This window comes from Strigops habroptila, chromosome 2 (genome assembly GCF_004027225.2).
Source record: "Strigops habroptila isolate Jane chromosome 2, bStrHab1.2.pri, whole genome shotgun sequence".
Taxonomy (NCBI): domain Eukaryota; kingdom Metazoa; phylum Chordata; class Aves; order Psittaciformes; family Psittacidae; genus Strigops; species Strigops habroptila.
The window spans coordinates 47,877,902-47,902,022 of NC_044278.2; the positions used below are offsets into that span (position 1 = coordinate 47,877,902).

Here is a 24,121-nt window from a genome sequence, read left to right on the forward strand (position 1 = left end):
TAGGTGTTAAGCAACAATTTAATGTAATGAGAGCTTTACAAAAGAAAACAGCAGCCACATATATCTTGTGGAAAACAAGAACTTGAAGCATATGAAACAGTTAACACTATGGACGTGTCAACAGCTCCTCAAAATTAACATGAGGTTTACATTCTGCTAGGGCTTACAAAATGCTATTCATAGTAGTTAAATGTAACAAAACCCAACAGCTGCTTGTTTGACAGATGGATAGATACAAGATACCCAAGCCTGCAGCATTTAGCTTAACACAGAAAATGATCTTATATGCATACATCCCATCAAGTTCTACGACCAGTTTGTAGAGTTCTGCCTAGAAAGATGGATCTGAAGCTGCACCTCAGCAGAAAGTGAGGGTAGATGGATAAAAGAGAACTTACACAACACACAAGACTTCCAGACTCTCAAGGGAATTCATGAAGTTTCTGCAAGACTGAGATTTATTGCCCATTTACAAAGAACAAATGGTAATTACAAGACAAATAAAATAATTAAACATAAAAGCTCTGGAATTGTACAAAGATACTAATTTCTTGTGGTTGAGATGCATTGTTAAAAACAACAGTGCTAGCTGAAGGGACCTTTGCAACAATGCAGTATAACCTCCTGCAGTTACAAGGGGACATGACTGAACAGGTAAGACACAGATTCACCATTGTGTGTTCTTCGAATTGCCTCAGCCAGGATCATGGAAATGTCAATAAACTGAAAGAAAAATTAAGATAATAAGTTTTATGGCATGCCAAGAGCAATGAACTATACCATTTAGAAGCATATGAACAAATATTCAATTTATCATTGTGCTCTCTTACCTCTTCTAGGAATTAAATTAGCATTAAAGCATTAGGTATGTAACTAATACATAAGAACTGCATTAATAGAAACTCAAAAATTGAGTAAGAGAGCATTGAATAAGATTGCCGCACAGGCATATTGCTGAGACTTCTGGCATAGGGCATACTGTCAAAAAAACTATTCCAACCATCAGATGGCAGTGTCCACTGGACACAAGTACAGTTTAAGGGAAGTATACTGTTTAAGGTTTCAATAACTACCAAATAAACTCTTAAGCATTTAAAAAAAAAACAAAACCAAAAAGTTTTGTGGCATCCACAATAACATAGCTAACTCCTACATACAAATATTGTATGATTAATATTGATTAAATAACAAAAAACTTAACCAAACTAAAAATCCAGCCAGTTTTACATTTGCCACTCTTTCACAGATACACATACTCAATTTGTTACAAATACCAAATATTTTCAATATTCTATTGTATTACCTGAATCCCCTTAAGACAGTTCATAGGCATGTTTTAGGAAGATGTTCTGCAAACAGTGTATTTTAGAATATTATTTTGCTCTCAGGGCACAAATTCTAGCATCAGTGAACAGTAAAATACAAATCCAGAGTTTAAACAGATTACAAAAACACCACCGTACCTGAATTTTTGGGCAGTGTTTCATTTTCTCTTCTTGGGGGATTGTATTAGTTACCACAACAGCCTCAAATGGTGCATTATTAATCCGAGAAATAGCAGGACCAGAGAAGATGCCATGTGTAAGAATGGCATAAACTTTAGTAGCTCCAGCAGATACTAACCTGTAGAACATAAAGGAAAATTATACTGTCATGCCTGTTTACATACGTGACTACAGATGAAGCCAGATACAAATCTCTCCAAAATACATTTTACACACAAATTCCTCCTGGAAGCTACAGGAATATACAAATATCTACAAATTAATTCTGAGAATTTAAAACTTTCAGCTTACATAAGGCTCACAAAAAAAACCCAAAACCAAACCCCACCAAAATCCTCTGCTAATTAACTAAAACAACTCTTTTCAGTAGCAGTGATACTAATCTAAAATGCTAAATGTACATATTAACACAAGATACAACTGAATTCTGGTACAAGTTTTCTATCTTAATCAGGCAAAAATGAAACAGGTTTGATGGTAGTATTCACAACTCTATTGTGCCTCCCTTCTTGTCCACCTTTGTTTTCATTTGCAATTCAAACAATTCTGCTTGGAAAGAGTTTGAAGAAGAAGAAATGTTAATAATTAAAAGCCTAGCTTACTGCAGGATTGTGGGGAAACATGCTGCTGATCCAAGCACAGATTTAAAAAAAAAAAAAAAAAAAAAAAAGTGTAAGTCCAAGAACAAGAACACCTTGTGAATGAGTAAGAGTCTCTTAACTCGGTTTTGACTGTGCTCTCTGCTTGCAGATGCTCAGCTATGTCCTAGCTGCTCTTCTAGTCCTGCAAATGGAGGCCCCAAAGAGTGGTCTTTTATCAGACCACAGCATAAGCACAGCAAGATGAGGGGGAGGCAGAGAGGGGGAAAACCAGCCCAAACAACACACACACAACCCAAAACAAAAAAAAACAACACAAAAACATGACAAAACCATGGAAACATCATTTCATTTTGAATGACTCAACAGAATCAAAGTTTCCTGGTCATTCTCAGCAACAGATTTAGTAGCTGCAACCTACAAGGAGGATGCATTGTGACAGGGTGAGTGTGTATCAAGTTAAATGACTTTTTCTTTATTCTGTCCTCTTTCTGAACACAGATAATATATTTCTGTACATATTTTCTCAATTCCACATTCTAAAGAAGGACACTGCTTGATCACAGGACTACAACCTATAGACTCTAGCATCAGAATAACTTCACGCTACAGAGGTCAGGTTGGGTTATAAGCATGCAGGACATAGCAACCACGTTCATCACCTATCTGCAAGTTACCGTATAGCAAGACAGTGGGCCAGTTCATAACAACACTTACTTGTCTGCTGCATGACATATTGTACCACATGTGTCAGCCATATCATCAACAAGAATTGCTACTCGGTCTTTCACATCACCAACCAAGACCATTCTGTCCACTTCATTCGCCTTCTTTCTTTCCTTATGAATGAGAGCAAATTCCACATTCAGTCTGTCAGCAATTGAAGTAACCCTAAGTTACAGGAAGAAATACACCACATTTAGAAAATTATTTTAAAAAAGAGCAGAGCCATAGTGTGCATTTGTCATAAGCCACAGTTTTTGTGTTTCCTGGTTTTGAAATTACTGAAGCACAAACTAAGTGCCTGGATTTGAACACATTTCATCTATCCACAAACTTTTATTAAGCTGCTGCAATACCTAGTGACAGACACTAATTTAAAGTAGAGGTAGCCTCAATTCTAAACCTACACCAGTGTGCACTGTAGCGTTCTCTAACTGAAAATACCATTGCAGGAACGTGAAAACAAACCAAAGGGTGGGGGGGGGGAACCCAAAGAATTTAACAGTGATTAATATTCCTTTTAGCAGGACTTGATAGTAATCCAGTAGCTTACTTCGTTAGTAATTCCCCCAGCAGATACCTGCTTGACAAAGATCTTTTAAAACTATTGGGGGTGACCTCTGGTGGCCAGACAAACCTCCAATGACAAACTTAATTTGTTACAAACTTCTGATTGCTTTTTTCAGGTTTTTTAATATACCAGATCTGGTGGGTATAAAGACACAGGAGTAAACAATACTATGCTTTTTCTATGTTGGTGCAACCTTGTAGGTTGTCTTTTTAAGAGATGTTTAGAATGTTATCAACCAGGTTATCAACATACACAGCTAATAGAGAATAGAGTTTTATTTCTTTACTACTTAAATATGAAGGTGTTGTTAGTTAGTTACAGTATTTCAACAACTGGGTGATAAACAAAAGCCCCAAGTTTTTTGGCATTTTTTCCTGAATAATTGTGTAATTTCATAGCAAGACTCAATACCTCCATGAAATTAAGATATTACTAGAATTTGCATCCTTTATTTCAGTCACAAAATTTAATAAGCTAGAAATACAAGCAAATGGTGTAAGAAAAAAAAAAAGGATTCAGATATTTTAAATTACTGAAAGAACTTTTTTTTTTAAATTTCTTTAATTCTTACAGATTTAAATTTTAAGACAAACTTTATTCACATTCACTTTTCATTAACCCAAGTATTATTTTGAAGGTCTGCAGGTTTTAAATGGAAAGGCCAAACCATTTTGCTTACATTGCATTAATGGAGGTAAAGAAGCAGCTGTGAATTTATTGAAAGCAACATCTTTTCCCACTTCAAAACTGCTTGGTTGCATTACAACAGAAAGACAAAGATAGACTCCATGTTAAATACAGTGAAAGTGGTCCTCAAAAAATAAAGTCTTATGATCAAATTGCTAATATACAAATATTTGTTAGCTGAAAAAAAATGCTATCTTCTGATTTGAATTCTAAGCAAAGGCTGTATTTTGTTAAAAAACAAAAATAAAACAAAACCAACAAGACAACCCAACAAAATCCCAAACAAAAAACTGAAAACTACAGTATCCAGATAAGAATGAACAAATAAATTTAACTGGCTGAATTATCTGGATTTTAGAATGTTTTCTATGGTTTATATTCTTCACATCTTTAACTTGATTCATCTAAACAGGAACAGCTATGGAATTCTAATCAGTCCTACTTCCCTATGAATTATTGCAACATGAACTGGGGAGACACTTTTTAGCAGGGCCTGTTGCAATAGGATGAGGGGAAATGGTTTTAAACTAAAAAAAGGGGAGATTCAAGCTGGATGCGAGGAAGAAATTTTTTACAACGAGGGTGGTAAAATACTGGCACAGGTTGCCCAGAGAGGTATGGATGTGCCACCTCTGGAGACATTCAGGGCCAGGTTAGATGTGGTTCTGGGCAACTTGCTCTAGTTGAAGATGTCCCTGCAGGGTGGTTGGCTAGATGACATCTGAAGGTCCCTTCCAACCCAAACTATTCTATAATTCTATGAACACTCACAACAGACCCAAAGACTTCAACTAAAATCAAATTATGACAGTGTTTCACATTTTTCCCCATACTACATCCAAACACTTCTATTACTATGGGCTTACAGGATTCTTACTTCATTTGTCTTTTGCTTGTAGAAGGAGCGTGACCAATAACTTGAGAATAAGCATTTTGCCTTAGTAGCATGCTTCATCACCTCACCAGCCAGCCTGATTCTTCATTAGTTTATACTCATTAGATTACCAAATAAAAGATAGTCTGCAAAATGAGCAATGCATGCTGCGAATGAAAAAACACTCCAATGAACTATCCTTTTTATTTTCACTTTTTGCCACTCAAAAATTCACTTCCTTTTTCTAGTATTCATAGTGCACAACTTGGGGTCAATAGGTTTACAGCTAGAATGCAGTAACAAAGAAAAAAAGAAACACGACTCAAGCAGGCTCTTACCTAAATGCCAGCAGGTACAGTGGGGATAGGCCATATGCTTTGACAGAGAAGAGAAACTTAGGCAATTCCAGAGCGAAGCAGGAAGAGGTGCAGCAACTGGACTAAAGAAGCAAGCAGCAGGAAAAATCTCTTCCCTCCTGTGGAGGGATTCAGCTAATGAGGCCATAGCCAGGGAGAGAGAAAAAGATTTTCTTTAGAGTATAGAAAGCTCCTGGATGTTTTCAAGCATGAACAACACTGGAAGAACTAGCTGCTCTTTTTACAATGCAGTTTGGATTAATCAGTGATGTATCATATATCTTGCAAAACCGATAGAGGAATAAAGACAAACTACTTCATTAACCACTAGCTATATGGAAAACTAATATTTTTAGGCTTATATAGTACCTTTTTGCACCACCTGCATCAGGTGAAACTATGATACAATTTCTCCACTCCAAAATGTTCTCTTTAATCCACTGCAGCACTGCAGGTTCTGCATACAGGTTATCTACTGGAATGTCAAAGAAACCCTAGTCCAAAAGAGAAAGAGAATTTCATGAATATATGTTTATGTCTTATCTGGAATAAAGACACAGTGAAAGAATCAAGCTTTTGCCTTTCAAGTATAGTAGAGCTTTAATTAGTATTTTACACTGGCCTAATTCTGCACTCTGATATTACTATCAAATGCAGCAGAAGTTAGACAAATACTAAGGTCTCTAAAAATCTCACCCAACAGTAGTGAAATAAAGAACAGCTGTTCTCAAATGATGAAAAAAAAATAAATCAGAAAAGATGGAAAAGATGACTGCTTGAAGGTGGTCAAATAAATTCAAGTTATGAAAGGCTCTCAAAAAAATCCACTGAGTAATATTTAACTTCCATAAATTTCAACTGCTTGACATGAACAGTAGTATTTCAATATGAGCAAGATTCAAGTTAGTATTACTTGAACAGCAGAAATGGAATCTGCTACATTAACCTTTCACATATTAATTCAGTAGAACCCCTAGCCACAGTTATGAAGAACTGATAGTTACCTGGATCTGAGAAGCATGCAAGTCCATGGTGATGATGTGGTCAGCCCCTGCAACTGACAGCATGTTGGCAACAAGCTTTGCAGAGATTGGAGCACGACTCTGGGGAATAAAGCACAAATGTTTAAATTTAAACAATATTTCAACTAGATGTAAGGAGTCAGAAATTTAGCTACTTTTGCCTTTTTTTTTTTTTTTTTTTTTTTTCTTTTTTTCCCTTTGGAATATTTGGAATCTAGATATTGAGAGCTCCAGAACTTTAGCCAAACTAGTCTGTCAATAGCTGATTTTGCTACTGGGGTTTTGAAACTCACCAGAACATTTAAGAATATGTAAATCAGTTTGCACTGTCTGCCTAATAATGCTTTCTAGTAGTTAGACTGACAAGCAGATAAATCAGAGATATAGTTTTCCATTTCTTCTATTTAAAACTTTCAGGTAGCTTTTCTATACCAGAAAGACAGATAATCTCCATTTCTCTAAGTCACTACCCTACATTAACATCCAACTCCCGAGCAACTGGAACTGTTTAAAAACATTGCCAAACCCAAAGATTGAAGGCAGAGTGAACCCAACTTTTGAAAATACTGCTTTAAAAGAGTATCAAGCATTTCTTCATGATACAATAAAGCTTGTAACAGACCCATGCTGGCAGGGGTCTTCTACCCCATCCTATTTATTTATTCTTTGCTAATTCGGGCTTAATTGTTGGAGGCAATTATGAGTCTAGAATTCTCAAAAGGGACAGGGGCAAGGGGATGAAAAAAAAAAAAAAAAAAACCCAAAACCAAACCAAAACAAAACCCCCAAAAACCCCCAAAACCCCCCACACTAAACAAAATGGAAAAGCAGAAAGAACAAAAATACCACCAAAAATATATTTAGCAATGTTAATGCCAATGCCAAGAGCTTTTTTAGAAGTGACAAAGATGCAGAACAAACAGCAACATAAAAAAAAAAAAAAAAAAAAAAAAGAGAGAAAATGGAAAATCATGACTGGAAGATACTTCACTTTTTTTTTTTAAAAAAAACTTTAAAGTTTTTTCAGATTTTTTCTTTTAAACTCAGAAAATAGCTGTGTGGCCCTATGTTTTACAGTTTTGTCTAACAGAAGTACTAAACAAAACCTCCTGTTCTCTTCTTGCTAATCTTTAAATAAGGCTAATAGCTGGCAATAACATTAGCATGAAGGCAGAACTGCAGTTCAGAGGTTCCATCTCATTGTCAGACTCCATTTTCTGCTGGCATGGTATTCTCTCCTGCTACATCTCTTTATCAAACAGTCTCATTTAGCCTCCTAGGAATCACTTTTCCCTCCACCCCATACACACAATTACAGAGTATCTCATCTCTGCTTTCCTTCCATGATGCTCAAGGGCATAACCTAAAATAAGCTGAACCACTGCCAATTTAACCTGCATGCTTTTCTCTCTGTGTCATATCAGAAAGCCAGTATTTTCATTAAAACTTTTGTTAGTTTAGGTGGAAACTCAGCATTTCCATTTTAACCTGCAGATTGCCAACATACCTTCAGAAAAGGAAGTGAGATATTGCAGTCTTTTTTATGGCTGGATCAAGTTTATCACCATCAAGACAGAAATTCTTCATTTTGAAAACCATCCTTTTTGGTTTTTGTGTTTCATAGAACACCACCATCATTTGGTCTGTGTAAGATGCACTGAAGATATGCAACAACTAGCACTTCCCTAGGTATCTGCAATTCAGATGCATATAGCTTCCATAAGAGCTTCCTATCTTCAGCATGGATGATTTTCCAGTTACTAAGGACTATGCTGCTCCTCATTTAAGTTCAGTTCTGTAAGGTCCAAGTTGGCCAAAGCTTTCTGGATATTTCTATTATTATTAGTAAACATTTGGTTCACGCCACTTAAATTCTTGATCACTTCAGCTCATCTTAGCAGTACAAATGGACATTTTTAAGCTGCGCTTTAAAATATTCTCAAATCTCTGGCAACATCTAATAAAACAAAGATACAGTTTCTACTTTTTTGATTCTATCAGTGTTCTTTTATTAGCTTTTTGGAAAGATCTGGTTTAATGCCAGAGCTAAACTGGACCAACTGGTGATGCCCCCCTGCTTGTCCCATCCCTTCTTCCAAGGCTATATACTTCCACCACTTCCCTTGTGCTGCACACTGGGACTTATCTGAACCCACAGCAGCCAGATGAGACAGCTCAAATGGAAGGGAAAAGAAGATGGCAAACCAGGACCACCCTCTCCAGTAGAAACAAGTAGCTAGGTCAGGCTTGCTGCTAAAGGCAGATTACCTTCTTCCCAGAATGTAGTTTGCCTTTTCCTCTCCATCCAGTGCACTGAATCTTGCTTCTATTTTTTTTCTATTTCTTTTCAATGTGAATACCACTTAGTTTGTCTCAAGCATCAATATCATGAGTATCACCATCACAAAAACAACCCAAAATACTTTCCTGCATCAAATACTAATGAATACATTACCAGTTGGTACTTCTTTCAGTTGCTGGCCTTGCAGGCTGCCTTCCCAGAAGGAAGAACTTGAAGGTTTTACCACTAGGTAACTGGTTTTAGCAGATATGCACGCATCACAGATTGCGTATGTGTTGGTGGACAGAGGGTCTTGGAAGGAAAGATAGCCAGACACCAACACCTGTTTCTTAAGAATGGGCTAATAGGAGATTAAGACAAATGAAGTTTGCAGCTATCTGACAGTTTCTTTTACGCAAAATTGTGCATTAACAGAAAATACACACAACATGTTCAGAAGGATTTAAGATTTGATTGCTTGCGTAGAAAATAAATTTTGCCCTACAATATGATCCAAATTGAAGATTATTTTAAAATGAAAGGAACTATATTCATGGGAACCTCAGATTTCCTAGCCTTGTTACTCAAACTTAGATGGCAAAGGTATATGAGAACAAGATTTTATTTATCTTGGAGTTTGTGAAGTTTGCTTCCGATCAAAGAGGCAAGGACAGATATTCACAGATTTCATTGTTCCATTCTTTGTCACAATTTAAGATTAGTTTCAGAATTATTAGTGTGAAACACAACATTACATTATGTACAGATGCTAAATTGTAAAAAAAAAAAAAATCACCAAGTTTTTGGTTTCTAAGCAAATTCCCCACTTAGGTTTAACAAGTTATATAAATGATTTCTCCCTTAGTGATGCATTAGTTGTGATTCTTAAAATTACCAGTGGTGGTGAAGAATCTACAAAGCTAATATGAAAAACCTGACAAGAGTAACTGTGCAAAGGACATATAGCTGAATGTAAAAATTGTCCATCAAGAATTAAAGCTGTTGCCTTTAAATATCTTATTCAATTTTCTTGCTCAAAATGCATCACATCCATACTGAACAAATAAAAAAAAAAAAAAAAAAAAAGGTCCAAGAAGCCCCAAAGACTTATAACTAGAACTTTCACTTCCAAGAAAGCCAGTTGTGAAGTGTATGGATACTGAATGTTCACTAACGTATCATCAAAACTTATTGTTTTTAAAAAAAAAAAAAAAAAAAAAAAGAGAGATATGCTTTGATGCTTCAGAAGTTGACAGCCATTATCTTGAATGACCAGATAAATTTTTAACTAGAAGCTAGGAGTTTTCCAGTAGCAAATTATTCCACAGAATTACTGTCATGGCCTAGGTGAAACACTACTGAAATCAAGAAGTGAAACTGAAAATGTTCCTAGTTATACATAATGTAAACGGTAAGTTTCACCAGTTTTAAGGCCATATTAATGGAAATGCATAGTGTTATATTAAAAAAAAAAAAAAAAAAAAAAGGATACCTACCCAACGCTCCACGGACCCCTTCTACAAATCAAAAAAACAAAGTTACATGAGCTGTAGAACACCAAACTTGCCTGTCACTCTACTTCTAACTTATGTCAAAGGCATCTCTGCAGCGTCCTACATAAATGTGTCCTGCCCATGGCTTGGAAGGTTAGCATAATTAGAGGATGCATAAATGCAGGTATGGCCAAAGCACAGATACACCTGAGCTATTTTTAAATTAGATAGCTTGTGTTTCAGAAGTATTCTAGTTTATGGCAGTACTTGACTGCATCCAAAGTAAATTTACCAACTTTTCTACAATTCTCAGTAAGCTTTTTTTCTTTTTTAATCTCTGTTTCTCATTAAAAGTTAGTTCAGGTTTAATGCTAAAATTTCCAGAGCAGATTACACCTATCTTGTTCAGAATATGATTTTTTACTGCAAGGCCCTTTCCTCAGATAAACAATGAGCATTTTCATTGTTCTCAGCAATCATAGCTGCAACAGAGGAATGCAGAATACAGGGTTATTTCAAGCAGCAAGGTCTCAGTCTATTTAGTTCTTTATGGATTAAACTCAACAACTTAAATTCAAACCAGAAAATAGCAACCAGCTAGTGAAGATTATATTGCTTCACTTTATAGTCAAGCAGACTACAGCAATATCTTTCACCTGAGAGAAGATAATCTGTGCACAACCACAGGAAGAAGATGGCTGGCACTTCACCGATATTTCAGGCAGCACACAAAAATTGTGCAGTCAACATGGGTCAAAGACCAAATGATGTGGTGCAATCCAACAGCGAGCAGCAGGAAAGATCTCCCTGTCAACAAGCTGCCTAATGTTGACAGCTATATTATAGCTTATTTTGCAACATGGAGGTCAACTACCAAGGTTAATTTCCAAAGATGGCAAACATTTTCTCAATTGCAAAACAGAGGTTGGGGGGGAGGGGCGGGATACAAAAATTAAAAAAATAAAAGAAATGGCATGCTTAGAATTGCAGGAGAACACAGTGACACCCAGAGAACAGTCTGGTACAATGTTCAAAATCTGTTAATCAAAAAATCACTTTCATCGGCTATCCATCTTCCAATGGCGTTTCCAAAAGACAAAATGCTCCTGGATTGCATGCTTGGCTATCACACTGTGGGTTTTAAGTGTCTCTTGGAAGTCTGCCACATGGATTTGGGGTAACCTTGACAAGGCGTAACCTAGGTGCATGGAAATCTTGGAACATTATCAGCTTTTTCCCCACACCAAGAGCTTATAGGATGGGCCAGCAGAACCTTCCAATATGTGTTTGGAAATCAAAGCATGGTGATATGTTTTCCTTCCCTTTCAACAAAGGTTTTATTCCTTCCCTTTAAAGCTCTTTTGATAAAAAGTAGTATTTCAGCTCTCCTGATTGAGGGAGAGCATTATCAAATACAAAACACAGCAAAAATGAAGTTCTCAAAGATGTAAGCAAAGAATAGGAAGCCTCTGTCTAACTCTTGAATTCTGCTTTTGGAAGTATAAAAAGGAGGTCTTGATAATATTAGTATGGTATTAGGGAGTATATGCACTTAAAGAATGAGTATATCAGAAAATAACTTTTCTCTGTTTAGTTTTGTTGTCAGACATCAACAGCTGAGCATTACATACTTTGTAATATCTGCTATTATTTTTAGCTCCTTCATTACTTTTCAGTACTGTTATGTTTTTATAGAAAAGAACGTAAAGAACAAGAGAAGGCTTTCACGATGCTCTGCTTGATGACCAAAGTGAAAAGGAGGGGGCTATTTACAGGACGTATTGGATAGGTGCAATTTTCCAAAAAAACAAATCACTGCAATCCTATCTTAAAAGCCAAATTCACATTTATTCTTTTAAGTTCTTTTCAAGCGAGATTAGGCAAAAGGAACATTCACATAACATATTAGAAGTTTTCTCTCTGTGTGTGTATATATATATATAGTAGAGATAAAAAAAGTTTAGTTCTGTATTTTTTTAAAACCAAACTCACTTGCCACAGAGTTTGTTACTGTGTTATCAACTTGGCTGAACTGATATAGCCATCAGTTATGACAGACCAAATTCAGGAAAAGGGCACTAAGATCAGAAGAATATTTATGGGGTTTACATACAATTGTGGTCTGCACCAATAAAAATAATTATTAAAACTTTTTTATCTGCCTTGCAGCAAAAAAAAAAAAAAAAAAAAAAAAAAAGCTTTTATTAATTACTTTTATGCATTGCAGATTTAATCAGTTCCTTCCAGCTGGCTTCTGTTTAACCATATAGCATAAACCCCATCTAGATAATTGTTATAGCACTTCAAATTAAGGATTTAATTCCATGCAATTAAAATGTTTAAAAGGGTGTGCTCTTTTCATATATAGAGGCTAAAAAAGCCCCAAAACAAACTAGAAAAAGCAAGAAAAACAATTATATAAGGTGAGCTTTGCTAGCAGAGTACTCTGCAATATACCACACATCGGATGTACCTACATTTTCAAACTGAAGCCATATCAATTATCAAAACACAAGCAAAAAAAAATTAACTTGTCTCAGTTCACCTATATATGAAATAATTTAACATTTTACCAAAAAGGATGAAAAAGCCAAGTAAATCTTTCAAATCACTTAAATGTTTATGAAAATAGGTTTCATCTCCAAAAAAATTTCAAGTGAACAAGCTGAAAAAAAAGCATTCCAAAATGACACAGTTCTTGCCTACCTTATCTTTCTTATCTTGCCTGGCATATGGAAAACATGGAATTACAGCAGTCACTCTGGAGGATGATGCAATCTTGCAAGCATTGATCATGATAAGCAGTTCCATTAAGTTGTCATTTATTTCTCCACAGCCACTCTGGATGATATACACATCTTCTCCTCTCACACTTTCACCAATCTCTACACTGAAAGAGCAGGAGATGACCATTTAAATACTTGAATTACTGGAAAAACATTATTAAAGAACAGGAAAAAAAAGTTTTATTTTGGCAAACTTCCATAGGTTTATCCCCATTTAGAGTAACCTTTTTTTACAGCAATTTGGATAACTGTCTCCTTGATACAATGTTTATTTCAACATAAGCCAGTCTAAAATTTACTTCAGCCTAAATATGGTCTCATAAGGTCAGCACTGACTGACATGTAATTTATGGCTATAGTACTGATGCAGCTCACATAGTTGTTAAATTTGATCCTGCCTTTTTTTTTTGTTTTGTCTGTATATTCTGTGTGCTTGCCATCTCCCAAGAAGATGATCATTTAAAGAATAACCTAGAAAGTACAGAAACAGGGCCAGCTTTAAAGTATTAAATGCTACCTGCATCAAAATATCTCCTTACAAGGGGCACTTATTTTTCTATTATAATTAAGATGTTACTAAATTCAAGAAACTACTCCATTTTACAAGAGAGAAGTATCAACTACACCTCAAAACCAGAAGTCTAGTTAAAATGTATACCATGATGTCCAAATAAATTACTTAAAAAAAAAAAAAAAATTTTAGAGAAAAACTAAGAGGTCTGCTCATCAACAGCTCACCATGACTCAACCACTCTTATGTTGCATCAGTTGTTCTATTTGCTCTAACTGTGCTTACATGCTGCAGTTCCTTATGATAATATCTAAGAGTTATTTTGTTGTTCTACAGATTTCATGGCAAATTCTGGCACTGTTCACTGCTCACACCACAGAAATAAAAAATTAAATAGACCTGATAAATAAACAGGAAAAATAAAACAAATCTGTTGAATATGGATTCTTTTTCAATTCTAGGCCCAAGCAAGATAAATCAACTGTTGAACCACACTAACTTTTCACACCTGCTACTCCAAAAGTTACACAAACCCAGCAGACTAATCTTCATTTCTTCCTCTGAATCCATGTACAATGTACAAGAAACATGGAAACTTCCTAAACAATGAGACAATCAGACCTTTCAAACCCATGCTCTACTAAGTTAGTCTTAATAATTAAATGCTAAAATATCTTGGGCCCCTATTTAACAGGTTGCATCTTTATCCAAGACACAAATAAGCAAAAGCTTCTAGCTGGAAACTATCCAAATGGCCCAGGTGTGGGTAGAATAATTTCTCTGATTATTCACAGTCCTTCAGTGCTGAGGCCTGTTCTAGTTAAACACAGTCTGACCAGCTTTTGTTTACCAGCTTTCAGGGTGCTGTGTAAGACTCATTAACTTTCAAAAACACTAAGCTAGAAACCAGAAAGGAATTTACTGCTTAAAAACATCTTAATAATATGCAAATATTTGATTTATTACCGTCAACATAGTTGAGTCCATGCTCCGATCTCCCTTATTTGACTCCTCTGGAGTCCCAAACAGGCCATGAAAATATCCTGTCTTAATTTTTGTCCTTAATTGAATACATTTTTTGCCTAAGAATGCTACTAGCAGGTTTTCTTAAGGCCAAAATAAAGCAAACAATCTAGCAAGCATTAGGAAGGACAGAGGTGGTCAGGGACAGTGCCATCTACAGATATGTCAGTGCTAATCCAGGAAACCTTTTGGAGGTTTCCATCTTGGCAAAGATGTAATTTTTTTGGTCATAGAACTGTTACTTGCCTGTTCAATTTTCTGATCAACAGAATAGGACTGTTCAGACAAAACCGTTTTGATCAAAATATATTCTTTCTTTGTTTTCCTTATTGAAGCTGAAAAAGTTTTGGTCAATGTAACTTAAGTTCAGCAACACATGAAGTATATTCCATTATTGGAATATAGTGGTCAGGCTTAATTAGAAACCCTCTCAAAACCAGGTCTGGTATTGGAATATCAGAGGTCCACTTCCCAGAAGAATAAACAAACCCAGATAAATAAATAGAGAAACCTGACATTGTTTCTGATCACACAAATCCAGCTTCAAGTTAAGCATCTACCCACTAGCTTATGGGGACAGCCTCAATCATCATTATAGATTCATGGTTATTACTATAAGAGCTCTGAAAAATGATAATTGTCACTTGACTCAGACCAGCTTAATAACAAGTGTTGTCACATATCACACCTTAGGAATAGGTACAAAGAAGACCACCACCAGATGCAAAAGCTCCATGACACCTCTCTCAACCCAAGACTATGAAGTCACTGTCCAGTTCTGGAAATTAACTTAGAATCCATTACAAAGAAGAGAAAGTAGAAAAAGACTAAGAAAAAAAAAACCAAATTCATTTTCAGGGGAGAATGTTATTGGAGTGATAAGAAGGGCAGAATAAGATCTTAGTATTTAGGGGAAAAGAAAGCAATCCAACCATTAGTTTCATAGACACATTATATAACAGGAAAACTTTGCTGAATGACAATAATACGTGATCTTACTGTTTGTTATATACACAAAGAACACAATTATAACACTCAGGGTTGTTTTGCTCCTTTAAAAACCCAGTTGTTTCTAAGCATGCTGCTAAGAAGTGCCAGGTTTTCAGAAGGTCGGGGAATATACTTTGAGATAAATATAAATCTGGTTAGTACAATGGACATGAAAGGATGCTTCTTCCATTGCCATTAACTACTATCTTTTCAATGACCTTGGGCTAGCAATAACTTTTCATCTTGTAAAGAACTTCAAAAATGAAAATGCTTTTACTTTCTCTCTTGGTGCATTTGAAAAAATTTTGGTTATGTATTTCAGGCTAGAATGACATACTTATTTGGCACACAGAATTGTGAAGGTATGTATGTATTTAGAAATACCTTTTCTAGTGGACACAGAAGTTATGTGCAGACTACAATAAATCACTCTTAAATTAATGCTTGCATAGCACTCAGGAATAACCCCGCTAAAGGTGCCAGAGAATAGCGTTATGTAATTATTGCAAAAAGATCTTCTCCCAATCAACTAGAGACAGCTGTGCAAACAGATCAGTATCTCTTATTGTCAACCTTCTGTCAAAGACTGGTATTGAGAGGTATTATGTAGACTCAACCAATGACACAGAGCTGCTTATTTTACCTTCATCAAGCTACACAGTAAAAGATAATCAGTCATTGTGTTGCAAGTATTCCTTCAGACATAGCCCATACTAAGCACATTGAGACTTTTTTGGATGTTTTGTTGTTGTTGGGTTGCTGTTTGTTTTGTTTTGGGAAAGGGTGGTTTGGGCTTGGGGCTTTGTTGTCTCCCCTTTTTTTTCTCCATACATTCAGCTATAAACAGAAAACCAATGAAGGACTATGACCTACACTATCAGTTATCTGAAGTACTGTGCCTCAAATAACTCTTAGAGCACACTAACCTAGCAGCAGTCAAACTTTTTGACAGTTATCAACATAACTACTGAATTCCATTTGGAACATCAGTATCATGGCCTAATTAGCTGTTTGAAGGGGTTATTTAAACAATTTTACATAGTGAGGACACAGAGGAAGGCACAAGAACAAGCTCTTGCCTCAAGATTACAAGCTCTGTTTGTTTTATGCAATTTAATCAAATTCAGCTATTTGGTAACAGTTTATTTAAACTTCATTCAAGAAGAGTAAACAGAACCCGTACATTAAAAGCCCTGACACCACACAATTGTGCTTCAAAGTAAAAATTACAGAAATTCAATAGCTCAAAGTAGTAATTAATTTTATTTGAGACAGTTGCTTGGAATCCACAAGTACAAGGCTCTAAGTAGGAAAGATACACACAAGACAGGACATGATGAAAACTAAGTTTGAGTGTTGGCTGATTTGAGAGTTCAATCTAACAAGTAGAAACTTGGATAGACTAATTGCCATGAAACTAAGCATAAGGCTCAAAACCCACTTATGTTACAAACATATCTCAAGAGCTGAAGCATCCACTAAGCAAAATTCAAAATCAGAAGTAACAGCAGGCTGAGCTCCTTCTAAGCCAGATTTATAGTACACTCTCAACAGAGTGTACATTGCTTACAGCAATGGGAATTTTAAAAATAAAAACCAGTTGTGGGGAAGCAGGGGAATAAGTATGCAGAGCCAGACTAAAATGGTGAATAATCTAATTCCATAACTAGAATCCTGTTCAAATCATGCATTTAAAAAGGCTCTAGGTACCTTTTAAAATAATGGCAACAGATTAAGTGTCTGGCCATTGTTACAAAAAGTAAGATTTCTCAAGCAATTTAGGTGCCAATAAAGTACATGTGTACTTCAAGCACTTTTAATAACGAGAGAAGAGGCCGAAATTTAAAGTCAAAGAGTCCTTATAAAGTGTGCAAAAAGAATCGGTATCTCAAAAGTGATAAAAAAAATCCACATGCTGAATTTGCAATTCATTGAAACCCAGCCAATGGAAAGCACTAAGCAATGGTGTGTGTGTTTGACCCCTAACCTTTGGGAATGTATTTTGCAGAGTAAAGTCTTTTAGCACAAGACCTCCAACTTACTAGGCAAATAAATATATATAATAAAGTGGGTACCAGTAAAGCCAAAAGCAACAAACAAAAATGCCAGAGCTGGTTTTAAGTCTATAGGAATCCTGAACCTCCCAGCACCCATGGTCTCTTCACAGCTCCAAGACCTGTTCCCATCTAGATCTTCACTGGTAACTGCCCCATCCTAATGGTGGGCACTGGCATAGTAAGCACTGCAAGATGGGAAATGTTGTCTTACCTTCCACTCTAGCACACAGCTTGCCACCACGATAGGAAAACACCTTCACTCAAACACCTCTGGGTTGAGCTATATGCAGTCTGAAAGGAATCCTCAGAAAATTTGGAAACAAAGGTCTAACAATTCTGAAGACATGCAGAGAGTCTTCAAAGGCTGAGTACCAAACTGTGAAGCTAAGGACGTGTGGGACATGTCAGCATTACTCACACGGGTCACTTTTTGTTTTTACATTTCAAGCATTTAGCATTTACTTAAAGATAAAAAGTGCACAGGTTAACAAAGTGAAAGTCTCAAACCAAAAGTTCTGAACCATTTTTGGGGCCTTTCTGATTGAGACCTATGAACAATGTGATAAACGGTCATATTTGCTGCATCTTCAATTCCATATATAAATAAAGCACGTGCAATCCAGAAGCAATTTTTATCTTATCCAGGCAAGCTGGTAACATCTGTTTCCCCAGCCTCCCCTTGCTCATGACAGCGTAACCAAGCAGGGACTGAGGGAAACAGCTGCCTCCACTGCCACAGGGCAAGAGCACAACAACCCCAGCTGTGAGTTGGCTTAGTGGCTGGGTAGTATGGAGACACTTCACACCCAAAATGTCCCTAACTGCGACCGCCTTCAGCTGACTGAACACCAGTTTATGAACTGAGCATGCTTACTCCAGAATTAGAGGTCTGCCAACACCATAACCATCTACTCCAGTGAGGGTGATACAGCTTACAGCACCCGCAGGAGCTGAACCCAAAGAAACCAGGGTATAGGATACATAGCGAGGTCATGTCTCTTTCAAGAGAACTGCAATGGAAAAGTTGGAGGACGATGGCAGGGAGATGGGAGAGAAATGTTACAGCCCAGTGCCGAATTGTGCGTCACTGATATACAGCACTGATATCAGTGTTTCCAGGTTTGTTGCTGGTTTTTTCCCCCAATTATTTACTCCATAGAACAAACTGTTTTCATTACCCAACTTTGTGTGAGATACAGCCTCATGTCCATCCTTGTAAGATTTCTCCAAGGAAACATCAGACATTTTTTCCTATCTTCCAAGATTAAATTTCAGTCCAAGAAACCAGTTTTATTTACTTACAAACAAATGGCCCTCATATCAACACAGCGCTTCCCATACAGCAAACAGTGTCCCTTTGTAGTCAACCCGTATTTTCCTCTAAAAGCTGAGCAGCATACATTTAAGTCAATGTTCCTGAAACAACTCAGCCTCAGCAGCTAAATAAGGCTGCAGGTAGGCAGCATCCAAATTCACACGTGCCAGGCACGACTTTAATTCCCTTCCTCATGGCTCTGTCAAGAAAATCTGCAAAAAGACTCACTTCAGCCAGTGAATCTGCCAAGAAGCTCACAAGAATGGGCTGGAGCACTATGTGTGTAAGAGAATGACGTCTATGACTCCAGTTTCTCCATTTTGAAAATAACAAGTGTTTCAAGAACAGAGTTAAAATAAATAGTCTATAAAGAAGCAAGCATACCATATACTGTAAGAATTTTTTTTTAATTAGACATGTACATTCAATGACATTTTTTTGCATCAGCTGACTCACCAAAATATCTGCACTGGGATTTAATTGTGTATCAACTAAAATTAAATGCCATCTCAAATTATTTGGAGATAATTTTGTGAAAAACTTCAGAGCATTTAATATCTGTTTGCTGTCTGTCAAACAGAGCTTCATGATGCTGAGGCTACAACAGCCTTAAACATGCCTGTTTAAGGACTTCCATTCCTTTCCTCTTCCTCCAGCCTGCCAAACTGCCAATGACGGTTGCTTGTGGGTTTTGAAGAAGATAAATTGATTGAGCCCCCACTGCAGCAGCCCTACCATTTTACCAGATAAGTGAAAAGGTGGTGCCACCCTACCATGACACTGTGGCTGGCACTTAATTGACACACAAGCTTTGAATACCAGAGTTATCTTCCACAACCAGATATTGTTGAGGGGCTCTCTCACTGCTTTAGTTAAGGTTGCGTGACTTTGACAGCCAGTTGAAGGAAAGAATTTCAGTACAGTTTAGATGGAATGGGTAAAAAAAAAAAAAAACACAAAACAAAACGGGGCAGTGGTTGAGAGTCCCAGCAATTTCTGTCACTTCCTCTAGCATAGAGATTGCGCTTCTCCGTTACAGACCTGTGAGAATATGGAATGCCTAAATCAGAAGAGAACCAGGATATCGCTGGATATGCTAGTCTCAGTATAAGTTAAAAAGACAAGTCTTCTCCATTTTAAGTGTTCTGGAGCTGGGAATGTACCTGCCTATTTAGATACAGTGCTTGTTAGTGGTGGCCCTATCACTCAGGGTACACAGCTTCAGTTCCTCAAACCCACTTACATCTGCTAAGTATCAGGACTGAATCCTGATGCCCATTTGAGTTGAAATATAATGCAAAACACTTAATGACTCTTCCTCCACTCTGTTCTGCAAGCCAGACTAACTGCAGTTCTCAAGTAAAGGGATTTCCAGCCAGAACTCTGACAAGGATTTAGCCCTAGGGCTGCACAGATTTATCCATTTACACATAATTTACATTTGAGAGAATGCAGCAAAGAGCAAAACAGAATTTTTAACAAAAGGTGAATCTCTCTGCAACTTGCTAACTGAACAGATCTGACAAGGCAAGAGTTTGTTGACCCTCAGGCCCAGGCTTATCTGTTTGCACAGGGGTTTGACCGAGTGCCATTGGGAAGGTTTGAGGTTCTCTGAGCACTCTAACTATCAGGTTCTAGTATTCTGCAATACTGCAAGTGTATTTCATAATGCCAATACATTTGTTTATAAATTTAAAAATGCAACAAAAACGAGGGAAAAAAAGACTGGATTATATAGCAAGAAATAGATTTTGGTTTACATACAGACAACAAAACTTTGCCCCGCAAACTGAAAAATCCAGATGCTTCAGCTTAAATATCTTACCAACTTTAGCTGCAGTTTAATTTCAAATACACTGTTGATGAATTCTCTTATTACCATTGCCCTTTCTTTTTTTCTTCTAATTAAGAAGATCAGTCTACAAAACTGGAAGGCCAACACCCTGAAATAATTGCTAAGGATATTGAAAAGATTACCCACTTAAAACAGTATATGTATAGTGGGTACAACTGCACTTGTTGAATGGGAAACAAGAACTTCATTTTAGAATCGCAAAAGTGTGAAGTTGTAAAAAAAAAAAAAGAGAAAACAAACCCAAACACTTAATGATTTAAAATGTTAACACATTTTTAGCTCAGGGAAAAAAAAGAAAAAAAAAAAGGAAAAAAAGACAATGTCAGTGTTGCAACAGAAGCAACCAGAAATAATGTTTAGATTAGATATATTCCTCATATCTATACCATGCTACATACCTACTTGCCTGAAAAAACAAACTGGCATTACTAGATTAGCCAAACCACTGACACACTACTGTCACCACTACCTATTTGTTTAATGGCAGAGGTCAATATTGCACACCTAGAAAAACAGGTGCAATGACAGACTAGAGATTATTGTACCCTGAAGCATAGAATTTAATTAACTTGCCTCATAAATATGCAAACTTTGGAGATAAATTTCTACCTTGGATAAAATTTAAATCAATTAATCTCTGCTTAAAACACACACAACCAGCAGAATTGAAGATAAATGTCCCCGGAGAACAAACATAAAAAAAAAAAATTAGACATAAATTAGCAAGAAAGTCATGCAACCAAATACACAAGTTAAGTTCTACCATGCAGAGAAGAGATCAAAGAGCAATAAAGCGAGTATGGGGCTGGAAAGACTTGAAAGAAGATTTAAACATTCAATCAGGAATGAATAGAAGAGTTAGAGTGTGCAAACATTGGGTTGCATAAACACCAATGGAAGAGGGTTTATAGTAATGCCAGTGAGCATAACCAGGACAATAGCAATTAAACTGAGAATGCAAACACATAGACAGAATAGAAGGACAAGCTTTGTGAGAGCAATTTTAGAATACACCATGTTAATATTTCAAAGGGAGCAATGAAAACATGTTTGTCCGGGAGATTCAGAACAAGAACAGGTAAAAATAAATATATGACAACCTCAGAGACTAGCCAGCTACTTACAGTTGGGAACTTGTGTTTCAGAATCAACTGGCAGCCTAGTCTCAATCACCTTTACAGAAAAGCAGCTGCACTGTCTTACCAGTTCATGGGATGAGCATATAGCTGTCACCTCACTTTAAAATTCTTCATTAAAAATGAGTAAATAAAATAGGTGGGTCAGAAAGCTAAGATGACAAACTAATGAAGAGTGGCAATATTCGTAGAAAAAGCACTGGCAAGCACATGCTCAGAGAGTCAGACTGAGCAAGCTGTCCTCATGGCTTCACACAGGATTTTTCCTGTAATCAGAGTCACTTCCTGCATTTGGCTGGCCAGGAACCCAATACACCTGCACTTTCAGGAGTGAGCCAAGAACATTGTAACAACTCTATTGTCCTCACACAGGACCAACAGTCTTGGACTAAGGAAGGGAAACATACCAGGGCTGCAGCTGCTCCACCACACTGATACAAAATAAAGACCAGCTTAAGTGTGATTTGACCCAGGCTCTTTTTCAAGTGTCTAGTCCACCATCACCATCCTGCTCTTTATATTCACTTGCATATAAGCCTACTTAGGAAGTGGCATAATATACCGTAATTCATAAACTCGAAATAGTTCTCTCTTTATGGAGATAAAGCCGATCAGCGTTTAACTAGCTATCTGCAAACAGAGGGCTGAAGCTCACGCTGCAGACAGGCTGCCTGCAGCACATACCACCCTTACCCCACAGGAAGATGCTTTTCACCTAGCATGGGCTGGGCCGCCTCTCCACGGCCCAGGAGCTGCCAGAGAGAGCCCAAGCGAGCGGGAACAGCTCCGGTGCAGTACCTGTGCTCCGCAGGGTCCTTCTGCCGGCAGCGGGACGGAGAACGGGTCAGCCAGGACCGGACAAGCCCTACCTAGCCACGCCGGACCCCCGCGGCCACGCCCGCACCTGGCGAGGGACAACCCATACGCTTGTGCACCGGCTCGACCGCAGCAGCTGGTAACGAGGCGGCGGCTGGGGAAGGGGGCCCGGTCCCCGCTGTTCGCGTCCTCACGCACCTGGTCTCCTGGTTGCTGAACTTCTTGGTGACCACCTTGCCCAGCTCCAGCCCGAGACGGTCCGCCACCCGCTGGGACAGGTCGTGGTGGGAGCTGCCGCTGAACAGCACGATGTTCGGCATGGTGAAGGGCGAGAGCGAGCGAGCCTGCGCTAGGAACCAGAGAAAGAACGCAGAGACTACGGTGCGGAGCCAAATAACCGGCGCCGCGGGTCCGCCCCTGCCCCGCCGCCGGAGCGGAGCGGGGCGGGCGGGGCCGGGGGGGCGGTGCCAGCCGGGGGCGCCGCGGGGCACAGGTAGCGGCGGCGGCCGGTCGCCGGCTGAGCGCTGGCGTTAAGGGGGACGGCGCGGGGGGGGATGCTCAGCCGGGGAAAGCCGGCCTCGTCTTCCTTCTCTTCCTCTTCCAAGCCCCCTTACCTAAGCGCAGTCCGTGCCCCTTCCCGGGCAGCGAGCTGCCGTCCTGCCTGTTTAGCAGGGTTAGGCCGGGCTTTACCTTAGGCAGGCAGAGGTCTGCCTTCGCTTCACATTTGTATTTCGAGAAAGGGACGGACGGACGGATGGACGGACGGAAGGTGTTAGGAAGGGTTTGGCTACCTGTGTAGTGGCGAGTGTATGGTTCAGGGGACACCGTCACCTAAAAAAGCAATCGCCAATTACAGCTACAGCTAGGTATATGTTTACTTAGGTAGGTATCTAACTAGTTTTAGCTACCATAGCCGTCCTTAAATAACCCGCAGCCGATTCTGTATATACACCGTTCGTTTACCATTAGCACATTTGCTTTTCTTGATTGTTGCTTAGAAATAGGCTCACGTGCAAGCTACTGTCAGAAAACTGAACAAAGACAAAAAGGTCTTAGCTTTCAGCTAGAGTTATTTTAGCTCATAAGTATAACAATAAATAAATTGAATTGGATAAGTGACTTTAGAACCACCTCGGTTTTCCTGCCTTAAGCAAACTCTTGCTTCCAAGAGCAAGGTCTTGGGCATATGTTTAATAACACTCTATCAGTGGGATGATTCATGACTAGTGTTGCATAGTTCATCCCTACCGGCAGTTTTAGAGCTGTTCAAAAAATCCCATCAAATTAATTTTTCAGCTTAATACTGGATTTTCAATGAAACCTAATTTCTGCAAAGAAATTCTTCCAGTAGAAGTTCATTTCTGTAAGGAACTTTCTCCTAAAAAAATATAATAAATCCAGAAAAAACAAGTGTATGTCCCAAACTGGATGTTTTAATCAACAGCTGGGTACTAAATGGTTTGAATTGGGGAGTTGGGGGTTAATAGTTTGGGTTGCTAGCATTCCCATTCTGATATTTCT

General features: G+C 37.9%; 1 protein-coding gene across 2 annotated transcripts; it reads right to left on the reverse strand.

Annotated features, from left to right (window-relative positions):
• PRPS2 (phosphoribosyl pyrophosphate synthetase 2) lies at window positions 1–22,974 on the reverse strand. Of its 2 annotated transcripts, XM_030474849.1 has the most exons (8): window positions 22,799–22,974; window positions 12,818–13,001; window positions 10,115–10,135; window positions 6,320–6,418; window positions 5,685–5,809; window positions 2,822–2,995; window positions 1,464–1,623; window positions 1–723 (listed from the first exon to the last, which is right to left on the reverse strand). In XM_030474849.1, exons 1-8 carry the CDS (start codon window positions 22,918–22,920, stop codon window positions 631–633), a joined length of 978 nt encoding a protein of 325 aa, XP_030330709.1. In that variant the 5' UTR covers window positions 22,921–22,974; the 3' UTR covers window positions 1–630. The 2 variants fall into 2 exon arrangements, with proteins under 2 accessions (XP_030330709.1, XP_030330715.1); XM_030474855.1 differs by lacking the exon at window positions 10,115–10,135.
• Window positions 22,975–24,121: the final 1,147 nt, after the last annotated feature.

What these genes read in the sequence shown, in the direction of transcription:
- PRPS2 (XM_030474849.1), bottom strand. Translation starts at nt 22,920, where the DNA reads ATGCCGAACATCGTGCTGTTCAGCGGCAGCTCCCACCACGACCTGTCC. An exon ending in GGCAAGATAAGAAAGATAAG is followed by an intron (nt 10,136 to 12,817) that starts GTAGGCAAGAAC and finishes TTTGATTTGTAG; the next exon opens with AAGGGGTCCGTGGAGCGTTG. An exon ending in ATATGTCATGCAGCAGACAA is followed by an intron (nt 1,624 to 2,821) that starts GTAAGTGTTGTT and finishes TATGTTCTACAG; the next exon opens with GTTAGTATCTGCTGGAGCTA.